The sequence below is a fragment of the Opisthorchis viverrini genome, assembly GCF_000715545.1.
Source record: "Opisthorchis viverrini unplaced genomic scaffold opera_v5_43, whole genome shotgun sequence".
In the NCBI taxonomy this organism is placed as follows: Eukaryota; Metazoa; Platyhelminthes; class Trematoda; order Opisthorchiida; family Opisthorchiidae; genus Opisthorchis; species Opisthorchis viverrini.
Genome location: NW_008751699.1, coordinates 1,606,478 through 1,618,629, shown reverse-complemented (window position 1 = coordinate 1,618,629; position 12,152 = coordinate 1,606,478). Strand labels below are relative to the sequence as shown.

Genomic DNA, 12,152 nt, shown 5'->3' with positions numbered 1-12,152 from the left:
ATATCTTTATATATATATATATATATATATCGTCACGTGTCATCACAACATCATTCGTACAGCAAGATTCACCTATTTGGTCAGCATCTAAGCCCACTTGAGAGCAGTTTTCTTCAGGTGGACAAATAACCATCAAACACTTGTATAATTTTGAGACCTAATCCGAGCGTATAAAAATATCCAGTGCGTAGTATGCACACAATCTGAGCAAATTGTGTACGAATAAGTGGATTCAACCATCCTTTTTTCGTTGTCATTACGTGGTGATGTGCGTCGAAAACTCAAACGCGAATTTTCGCGGGGCACATGTCCCTCCTGTTATTTGGCGGAACTTGGAAAATTTGAGAAATGCGGCCAAAACTCAGACTGGAATACTGATTAAATAACGAGTAGACTCACGTGAATTCACTCTTCGACATTCACTTAAACCAACAAAAAAGCAAATAAGACTTGGCATGTGTGAGTGCCTGTTTGAGCAACTGAATTGAAAGATATGCAGATGGCCTTCAGACAGCAAGCTCAAGGCTGTGGTCTTTTGCTATGGTTACGGCTCATTGCGGCAGCTGGCCAAATTCGAGCTACCGTCCGTCGAACGATTACGTGTGTAGGAAACAAGATGGATTACCATGTGGTGTTCATTCGACCATGCTTGGTAGGTTTGGGTAGAATTCCTAAGGTTGTACGTGTATGTATTGGTGAGACAGAGCTATCAACTAGCGTTTCATGTAGTGACGCGAGTTCTCGCAGGTACTGCCGTTTTGAGAAAGATTTGTTGCCGGTTCATCGATTCCCATTGTCAAATTTGGTTGCCATGGTGGATGATAAGATGTTCAGAGTTTTCATGCTGTCATGCGTTCCTACGTAGGATGGCCTCACATTAAGGCTTCCAGCTCTTCACACTAGAGTGGACTGTGCAAAATGGATGTATTTATTGTTCCAAATTACATGCTTATCGATGATACCTGTAAGGTCTGTCATAGTGCCACCCACTTCCGGCAAACATGCAGTCCTTTCACATTGCTGTCCTCGGGATTTCGACGTACGGTCAGATAGATAAACTTCCTACTGACAGTGGAAGGTTGGGTGAAACCATCTCTCGTTGGACTCAGTGCTAGTTAGTTGATGTTGGCCTTCAAACGATTCCTGACCAATAAAACCTCATCCAGACAGATCCATGTAATTCATGTGCACTTTTGGATTAACGTTTGCTCCCTTTGCATCATCAATAGACATGTGGCTGTAAAGCCCTCACTTTTCTCGTGCATCAGCGTATTTTATTTATTTCCCACGGAACAAAGTTCCACTTATAACGTGGAAGAAGGCAACGATGGGCACATCCGGTATCAGTTATTTACCCACTGAGGTAGATCTTGATCGAGAAAGTCTATAATAACATATGGCAGGGCTGGTCTCAATCGGACCGACTAAACTCCGTCTTGAAGAGATGGATAGATAGAACCTGGACACTGGCGAGAGAGATAACTCAGCATTTGGTGATGGAGATCTTTTCCAGGTAAGCCACGCCACTAATGCAAAAAGTGCATGTCCGAAGCGTTAAGACCCCCCACTTTTTGCCAGCTCCAGTTTAATGTACGCACACAACCTTGACCTATTTTTAATGAAAACAATACCTTATCCGCATCCAATCTCATTTTGTGCAAAAATTTTCTCTGTTCGGACGTAAAAACTTAAATGAACTTTCTGACGCTTTCATCTCAAGAAGACGTTTTTGCAGATCTACGGAGTGACACATCGGTAACGTTTATGCAACAACGGCCACCAAATGACACTTTCAACTGTTTCTGTCAGGTAAAGGTGTAATGCCCGACAGTGTCGGCAAGAAGTCGGTCTTCGAAAAGGGAACTTGGCAGGAACGGTCTAGGATGGAGTTTGGGACAGTAGCTATTCATTTATTGCTGTTCCAAAAATTTGGTAAAAATCAAATTCTGCTCATAAGAATTATCTACTGGCCACACGACTCGAAGAACTTTCTTCGCGAAGTTTGCGCCTGGCGGCTCACAGAGACTCCAACAGTTATCGGCGGCTCAGGTCTGCACGTCGAAATCGATGAAACGCTAATGTCTGGCCAAAAAAACACTCAAAGCGAGTCCCTCCCCAGCAGTGGATTTTCAAGGGGACCTGCCGGGAAACTAAAGAGGTGTTCATGTATGCAGTGCCCGATCGAACTGCGACCATTTTGATGAACACAATGCATCGCTCCCGGCTCAATCATCATCTCCGATATGTGGGCATCATACGAGGGAATGAATTAGACTCATGAAACGGTTAATCATACGGAAACTTTGTGGACCCAACGAGTGGAGCTCACACACATACCACTGAATCACTTTGGCACATCTACAAGGTGCAGAATAAGCGCCAATGCGACACACACCGATCTTTAGAAGACAGTTACTTGTGAGTTCGTTTGGAAGCAAAGGTACCGGAAAACGGACGTTTTCATACAGATTATTGATGACATGTCCCTAGTTCACCCTCTTCAATAAAAACTGAAAATACACATTTCATATCCTCTTTTTTATGATCTTTTTTGGGCGGCGGGGGTTGATGTTTTGGCTGGGCTTATCTGAGAAAGATCCGAGGACGGTCGTTTCATAAAGATTGGGAAAAAATTGGAATTTTTTCTGAAAAAAAAATACATTGGTCTAGTGTTATAAATGGCCATTGTGTGAATCAATCCTATGACTGCACAATTTCAGCTTCGAGGACGGCCATCCTTACATCATTATTGACGCAAACATGGCACTTCTACTTCTAGGGACAAGTATAATTGTGTTTAGTCTGTGAAGTACAAATTTGCATGATGGTGTGAATATTCCGGACTTCCGGAATAAAGTGTTGCTTCAGGCAGATTTACCTGATCTCACCTGGTCAAATTCTAGTGGACATAACACAGGGATTAACAAAATATATACCCAAATCTTGATGTTTGGTAGGAATATTTTCCTGGGAACTGCGTGGTGTTCGCAAAATTGGTAAGATTCGTGCAACAAGAATACCACAGAATAGGTTTTCCATAAAAATGGTTATAAAAAATCAATGCTCTCAATACCGAAAGCCCATCGTCGACCAATTGCTAATACACTGATTTTCAGAGAGTCAATACCTTAACAAATTTCTCTCCTTTAAAAGGCGTCTATCAAGTCATTCACTAGTGACAGTTCTTTAAAACCTTAAGTGTGAGCTGAAACGCTGGTGAATTCGTTCAATAATCGTGTCATCATATAACTGTCCGGGCCACACTCAGCAGGTGATTTGTCATAAAATGAGGGAACCATATTGTGGCAGATCAGGTGACCTTGTGTTTGTCAACTACAATTGATGGATTTCAGTCAAGTACCAGTGATTCCTGCAGCAATTTTAGTAGGCTGTTAGACAAAATCGATGCGATAGTGCGTGGAAAGCACCAAGATTCAGTTTTATTTGGACAAGGGAAACCGTGATGTGAACGCGACACAACCGGAATCTGTCTTGTCAGGCCACAACGAATCCCTCTCATCAAACGCCGACTGATCTTGCATCGTATTGTGAGTTCAAATCTCTTTATATGTTGTTCAGTTGCAAGGTTTTCAGTATATACACGCCATTGCTTTTGTGTATCCCTCTACACGATTCTTAAACCCGCTGGTGAGTAAAAGAACTTATTTATTCTGGTTCACTGATCTGGGACCTGATGTTTGGCTCATCCAGCTAACGACAGTGGGCTGTTGTGTGAAGTTTCCACCGACGAACCCTAACACCAAGTTTTGGATGAACAGCTATGCCGCATCTATCACCTTCACAAATAAAGCGGGTCTACATCTTACTTCGTCTGATAACAAATTTGGTTCGATCATGAGGATCAAGAAGAGTTACGGATTTATATAAACCAGGCCAGCTACAAGAACCGTTCAACTAACAGCAGACACAGTAAAGCTCATGGCAATGTCGATGAGAGCTCAAAACGCATTCCGGAAGCGTCACACCAGCAATACAACCGAGACACTAAGGGACCGGGTGACAGAACAAACCTGTGTTCATAAACTTACACTTATCCACAAGCGGTCACATCCCTTAATTAAGTCCCAATAATATCGCAACAGATAAAGTCCTTTCCAATTCCGAATGACTTAGAAAATTAGTACAGTATAGTGTACAGTAAATACGCTGTATAATATGATGCTCTGTAGTCCATTATGGGATTCCCGTTTCTTCGGGCTAATAAGGCAGATCTGGCCCCCAAAGTATATTCTTAGGCTTCAATATGTCCGAAAGTTGAAGTGTTGACTCAATTCAAGCAAATCTCTTTGCTGTAATAATCATCAGTTTGATATATTGTTTATGAGCCGTCGGATGTTTTCTTTGAAATGATATCGAAGTACTTCTTTCGACGCACCACCGTATGTGATGTCGATAAAATCTTCTCCACACTTCAAAATCATTTTGGCAGCGCAGTCTCCAGTTTCTACCAATCCTCACTCCTACTTCGGTAAAAATGACACTTTGATATCTTGAATACCGTTCTAATCGAATCATACAACTCCCTTCTCTAGTACATTCAGCTCAAGGGTACTAAAAACGTAAAAATTCAGCTGGCATTCACAGTTTTGCGGTAAATGACACCTAACTCCTGTTCACCCCCAGTGGAATTACCTCGATTGATTGTTAGAGGCAGCAAGACATACAGCGTCTTAATGAATAGGTTTATGCCTCCAAAGGTCACCTTGACAAACAGTCTGACTGCCCAAGAACATGCGGCAAGCTGTTCCGATGTGATAAAAAAACCATCGGTCTTTTCATTTTTCCCATAAAAGACTTACGTGGACCACAAATACAGCCCAACTGTCACAGGAAGACTTGAACAACCCCACTGTGGATTACTTACAAAGTTGTGGATTCATCAGACACAGAGCACAACACACGAAAGCAGCATTCCCTCTGAGGAAACCATTATCACTCGCCGTGAAATCCTTGCGTGAAATGATAAAAAGAAAAGAAAAACGTGATCACTACATTTAAAAAACTCGGTAAACAAATTTCTCATTTCACTGAACCAATGTGCACAACATGGTCAAGGAGTAAGTGGCCGAGTAAGCTAAACTTCTCCGTTTTCACTCTTTACCATTCACAAACTACTTTACTTGACGACATTGAGAAGACTACCACGGGAAAACGGTCACTTCTTGTTCGAATGATTCCCTTTCCTTGTGTAGCGTGCATCAGGGATCTTAATAGGATAGAGAAAAGAATGTCGATTTCATAAGCAAAAAGTTGACATTTGAATTAGCGATATACACTCTTTTGCTAACTAATTTGGTTTGGCGACAGACTCACCTGGAACCCAGCTGAATCTCTCGTTTGTGATGTCTTCAGGCAATTGAATGTGCTGCACCAGGCCGCCTCATGTTTCAGTCACTACAATATTCGAGATATCGTGATACATGTATGAGTAATGAGTCTCTTGCAGAGCCAAAGTAGTCTACAAAAGAGTGTATTCCGCTAATTTCGCGCAATTTGGCTTCAAGTAGAATATAAGGTTCACGGAAACTCGAGGACTGCACCCACCTGATGAGCCCCAAGGGCGAAAACGGTTGTGGGCTGTCGACGAACTGACGGTTAAATGTTTTCTTGGTTCGGGGCCCAATTTTCGACAAGAGCATCCACAAAAACTTGGTGCTGTGGGGTAGCGCCCCATATTCTTTGAGATTACTAGTTCTTTCCTCCTGCAGAGTGCATTTCATACTTTCAGGTAACCAGAAGTTTAGTAGAGAACCTCAACAATGCACAGGCGGTTGTCTGGAGCAACCAAACTAAGAACCGAAGAAAGAACATATATCACAGACGGCTGTATTGTAACGCCAAACGAATCTTCTGCAGCGTGGCCTTTGGTTACGCTCGTTCAGATGCAGCATTTTTCACAGGGAAACTCATGATATTCCGAACCGAAATCTAGGAACTGACCTGCGATGAAGTTGCTTCACAAACCGGCTCGATTGTGTTTAGGCCTCGCAAATTAAATTCCTATAAATATAATTGCGGTTTTCCCACCTGTAACCAGTAAATTACTTATGCAGAATTTTTGCCGAATCTCTTGCTCATTTCCGGGCGATTTCCATCCATCCAGACCGGCCTAATAGTCTTTATGGCCGTACACGTTTAGTAGCTGAGTCATGGCACGGGCATAATTCGCGTGCACTGTTTTCTCTCAGCCGATTTTCAAAAGTGCGATTCTCTCCTAGAGCCTTCGTAGCTGGCGCTCACGTGACGCAATCGATTTGGACATGTATCGACCAACCTTGTGTGTGTACACCAATCGGCTGCAAGCAAAGCGGGGCCTTGACCTCACTTGATAGTTCGTCCGTAGTAAGTCTTTCTTCCCTAATATAAGTTGTATCAGACATTCAGTGAGACAGGTCCCGTTCAGTTCGCTGAAGTGCTGTGTCCCTGCACAGTTTGGCAACCTTGTCTTACAGTACTGTTTATAATGCGAATAGGAAGAGGAACAAGCAAAATTTACATCCATCAAGGTTTGAAGATGAATAAAAAATGCTTGTGAAGAAAGAAAGGAAAGCGACTGTCGGATAGAGTACAAATTTGAATTGTGCCACAGACCATGGCGTGGGTATGAGGTACATCAGCCCAAATGCAAGCCGTGTATTTTCTACGTGTCCCCTAGAATCCTGAAAACGATCGAGTTTCATCAACTTCCGAACCTCAAAAAACAACACCTTCTGCGAATAAGCTTATACTCCAAGCGACCGATAGCCCATCGTCACATCTTTTTCACAAAAGTGGGAAGGCTATGATTCAAGTGCTCCTGACTGTGTAAAACTACCCTCATTTTGAAGATCCCAACTATTTTGTCATTTTTTTTGTCTGGATGTACTCGTTACCAAATCCGAACAACATGGACGGAAGCAAGAAAATCAGTGTAATCAAATGTGGGATGATCTGTTTCCGGATGGTATCTGTAATGAGAGGTGGATGACACAATATTAAACGTGCAAACTACATCCTCAGCTCATCATCATTATATGATGAAACATACTTCCCTCCTACACATATTTTACTTGAGTGAATGGAAAAATGACTGAAGACGGGACAACCCTGGAGTCGAGCAATTAACAGTTTGTTTCGTCTCAACGTACGGTATGTTGAAGAACGCACTTTACATCTCGATATCGTATTACACGAGTAGTCCCACTTATGCACAAACTAGGAGGTGGTAACTGTTTGCAGCTCAGGCATTACACCCTACTTGAAGTTTGCATCTACCAGCCAACCTAAGTTGAGAATGAATAGCAGTGAAACTAGAATGCTTATCTTATTTTATATACCATATTCTGTCCATGGCTCACGTGCTTTATTTAACTTAAAGCACAGTACTGGCTCTTTGTGATGACTGCCACAGGCAACAGACAAATCCAGAAATGGATTTTAAGACATATTTCATGCATGCAGGTTTTCTGTGCACTTCCAGGAAAACCACACAAATATGTGTGGAGATGACGAAACGCTTGGGTGCTGTCGGTGCTACTCGCCTTCCAGGATGTGGACCGCGTGATCCTCACTGTGCCTGGTTGGAGACACTACAAGATATGGCTGGCACCCGATGTCAGTGGCGTTCTTGTTGTCAGTTTCTGTCCAGATTGCCTGAATGAATGTCTGGAGGTGTAGGCACCTCGGAATGATTGTGTTAAGCTAGCACTAAGTCCCTCCCCCATCCACCTTTATTCTTTTCTTTACAATAAGGCTTTCAAATAAGTCATGGCTGTACGGCAGTGAAGCATTGGTGTTGAGCACTGATGTCATGCTGTCGTTGATGATGATGATGATGATGTGTGGCTATTCGCCGTTTTCGTATTAATAAAAATTGAACTTATAACAATGCAACGTCTGAAATAAAACCCCACTCCCATCGTTAAACATAGCAGAAAATACAGCGCAATCTGTTTGTTTCGAAGTCATCATACTCGTTCGGCAATTTATTGATTACTTTCAGCAGTGGGTCAATACATGGGTTTGTCTTGTTTTTGTGCTGAACTAGGAAGCCGCTTGATCGTGATATATATATATATATATATATATATCACGATCAAGCGGCTTCCTAGTTCAGCACAAAAACAAGACAAACCCATGTATTGACCCACTGCTGAAAGTAATCAATAAATTGCCGAACGAGTATGATGACTTCGAAACAAACAGATTGCGCTGTATTTTCTGCTATGTTTAACGATGGGAGTGGGGTTTTATTTCAGACGTTGCATTGTTATAAGTTCAATTTTTATTAATACGAAAACGGCGAATAGCCACACATCATCATCATCATCATCAACGACAGCATGACATCAGTGCTCAACACCAATGCTTCACTGCACCAAAGTGATTTTTTTTTAAATAACACCGCTCTATTACACACGCATTTCACTCTCAGAGGGGAGTGGTCAGCGAACCACACGGAATAAACGGAGTCGGTCGAAAAAAATTGAATTCACTTGACATCGGTCACTCAGCAGGGCTTTCAGCAGAATCAAAAGAGATGAACTGACGGACCATCCTCGTGGCTCGGCCCAGCAGCCACGGCATGGCGACTGTCTGTTTGCGGATTTGTGAGGTTTGTACTGTGGGCCGATTGTCTGGTTGAGTGCATCAAGACACATCGGCCAGCGAGCCAATAGCAGTTGTGTTGGTTAACCTGTCGATCCATGGTATGGAGCGTCAATCCCTGCACAAACCAATCGGATTGCAGAAATTATTCTGACTTGATTCGTCCGATTTCGCGCGACACGTGCCACACGAGGTCTGGTGTTGTCAACGCCGCAGAATTTCACTTGTCTTCCCGGCACAACCGGTTACCTTAATGTTTTCTGGGCAGTCAGACAGCCCGCCCCAAAGCATTTTAAAAGCCATGTTCACGGGAATGTGAACATAAAAGTAGAGGATTGTCCAGCTACATTGCTGACTTAGTAGTGCGCATGAATTAGTATGGCAACGGCCGTCAGTCTCAACAGTGGAATGTTCAGAAATTGGACTGGCTCACTTTCTGAATTGGACAGTTGCGGAACTTTAGTTGATGAATACATTAATGAACTTTTTCAAGTTCCTTATCAAAACCACAATCGTTGGACTACTGAATGTGTCGACTCGTCAAAAGGAAATTTCATTCAAAGTAAACATGACAATATCAGCTTTCTAAACTTGTTCTCTTTACAGGTTTAAGATTCAATGACGCTTCAGACAGTGCTCTGACCGTCAACCAATGTTTGAATATTCGTCACGTCCTCAGTCTCATCCACAAGAAAATAAGACATAGACGCGTGTCAGCGGAACAACTGAGGCAACTGCCATGGATATTATTCTCGTCTGTAATCGACAGAAATGAAGAGCGGAAGCGAAATCATATGAAAGAGGGTCATCAAACATCTAACAGTCACACGGAATCTTGCGGGTCCAATCGGAGCACTTTGATTGGAGCTCTTTGTGATGCCAACTTAGATCAACTTCTTCAGGACGAACGAAATTTCTCTCTCCTCAGTAAACCGAAACGTCGCCACTGTATCAGTGAGAGTGACCTATCATGGCCACTGGAAAGAAACCAGTTGCTGCAAATCGAAAGATCAGATGTTAGACAAGCTTTTTCTGCTGATTTCGCAGCGTCCGTCCCACTCAGCTCTTCTTTGCACACGAGATATGGTGGTCTGGAGAACTTGACAGACACTAGGCTATTTTCCAGTCCTGGAATAAAATGTGAATCTCTATCTGCCCCTGAAGCCAGTTGGTCATCAACAGACGAAAAAGTAATTACTGCTAACAGTACGAGTGACGTAGTTTCAGCTTCGGAACCCTCAGTTCTTTTTACATGTAATGAAGTACCGGATGATACCAGTCCGACTGCTGTGCCCGATAGAAACCTCGTTTTAAGGGAAGCGGAGTCTAATCTGCAAAAAGGATATCACTACGACGATTCGTCTGCAGCAGACACGGTAGGAACTGAACCTGTCGTCTTGGGTACCATTAATCATTGTTCGGAAGCAGTCCCCGAAGCAGACTCAACTCCCAAAGTTGCAAGAATCGTACACAATTCTTCCTCCACCTCTAAGCTCCAGAAGCGCGTTTCTTTCGCTGACGAAATTGGACATTCGTTAACTGAGGTGTTTCTAATCGAGGACGATAATCACATGAGAATACTAGGTGAGTTGCTTATTTTCGCATTTTCTCACGGATTTTGTTCTGAAGTTCGGGATATTAGTTAATCTTCATGACCAAATAATAGCCGTTGGTTTCAGTTGAGTGTCACCGAGAAGACAGTGTTCAGTTAGGACAGTCACTAACTCAACCTGAGGAGAAAGGCTTCATTTAATTTCATTTACTGTAGGCCTGTATGATTGTGGGTGGTGTGTTTACGTATTCATGAACGATAACCTAGGTTCCCTGTGTTGAATTGAAGGCCTACTAGCAGATTAAGAGTCTGTGCGGCCTCAGCGGTTAGATCACGAATTCACTAACCGGAAGGACCGTGTGTCGCACCTGACCTCTGCCTCTCAACTTCCCCTGTCTAGGCTTGGACACCCTGACAGTATCCCGTCCCTCACGCTGCCTACGATAAACATGGCAGCTAGGCGCCGAAAGGGTGTTGCAGCTGGATGATTATCTCTGAAAGCTTATTTTATTGTAGTTCATAATGGAAGATCTGACAAACCAAGCAGGGTTCTTGTGGAATTAGTGAATCTGACGAACTGTGACAGCATTAGTAGTTGAGAGGTTTATGAGTTGAGTATTCATCATCACGTAGGTAGCAACATTTCAACTACCCCTCTTACGGCACAAATCAATGAACGGCATGCTTCCCATTGGATCTGAAATCGAACCTGTTTTCCTTCAGGCGGAAAGCAGTGTCCTACCCGATCGATCGCTGCGTGTTGGACAATCGATTTATGGACTTGCACTGCCAAACCAATAAATGCAAAGTTTGCGGTTCACACTGCTTTGCGGTTCACTGCTTTGGTGGGTCGATTGTATGCTATTTTCTAAAACAGAATACCTCCAACCGTTCGAAGACATGTTTGCTTACACTAAAGCGTTTTGTTACTTTATTATGTCGCTTGTAACTAACCCATTGTCTGCCTTGCCCTCTTCAACTAAAACTGTGCGGTGAATTCGAATGGACTTAAGCGCTCCAGTCGCTCCTGACTGAACCATGCCGTTCAGTAAGTTTACTTAGCTCAGGCCAGGTAACAAGCATTGGAAGAAAGATATGGTGCCAATCTAACCGAACCGATAGAAGTTAATGAGATAGTTTCCAGGATGAGTAGAGGGCATCCTGCGCGAGCATTAGATTTGAAATCTGATCGTAAAAATCTAGTCATTCAGCTACGCGGACATTGTCCGGATTCACATTTAGAGATTTGTCACTAAACCTGCATTGAGGCGATCCTTTCAACGACTTTATAGTATGCCGAAACATATTTTGACTAACACATTAGCTTCAGACCAACTGGGCTGCCACAGTCATGATGCACAGCCTATCATTTAGGCCTACACCGAACTATGCTTTTGCCGGTTAATGAAACAGAACGTGGCGTGTTGCGCAGTTGAGATGCTGACGTTTGTCTGGTGGTTTTATTAGCTTGGCATCTTTTTAAATATTCAGGGGATCAACTAAGCCAAGTGATTCAAAGGGGAGGTGGGTCCTGTATGGGATTTTCCGATCCAGTGCGTTTCCGCGAATCAGAGCGCAAAATATTATCGGAAACTCGTTTCTAACGTAGTTGGACACATTCACATAGTTTTTACTCCCGGAAGCGTGAGGCCTCATTATGTTTGGTTGAGTACAACTATTTGACTTTATCGGCTCACGGTTGTCGCTATGGGGCAATGATTACTGTACAGATGTGCAGATTCATTTTACACTACTTGACTGATGCTTCTGCTGTCGTGATTTAGGTGGGGGGACCAGTGTTTACTTACACACGCATTTGGCGATCCTGTAGCTTCGGTGACCGCCGTAGGAATGTGGCCATTCTGGCTTTTAACTATATCCAGTTGGAACGGCTTTTGTGTCAGCTTTTGCGATTTATAGATCCACCCACCTGATTATGATATGAAGGGCTCTCAGAAAAGTTGTTGTCACACTTTTGTGATAGGTTCGCCAC

The 12,152-nt window shown here is 43.1% G+C and overlaps 1 protein-coding gene across 1 annotated transcript in view; it reads left to right on the top strand.

Moving 5' to 3' along the window:
- Nucleotides 1-8,740: 8,740 nt before the first annotated feature.
- The window catches only part of T265_03162 (hypothetical protein), a gene marked incomplete at both ends in the record, with an annotated part of 14,554 nt that continues 11,142 nt past the window's right edge, over nt 8,741-12,152 (top strand). The window contains one exon of the mRNA XM_009167575.1: nt 8,741-10,191. Coding sequence (XP_009165839.1) covers nt 9,402-10,191 — 790 coding nt within the window. The remainder of the gene's footprint in view (nt 10,192-12,152) is intronic.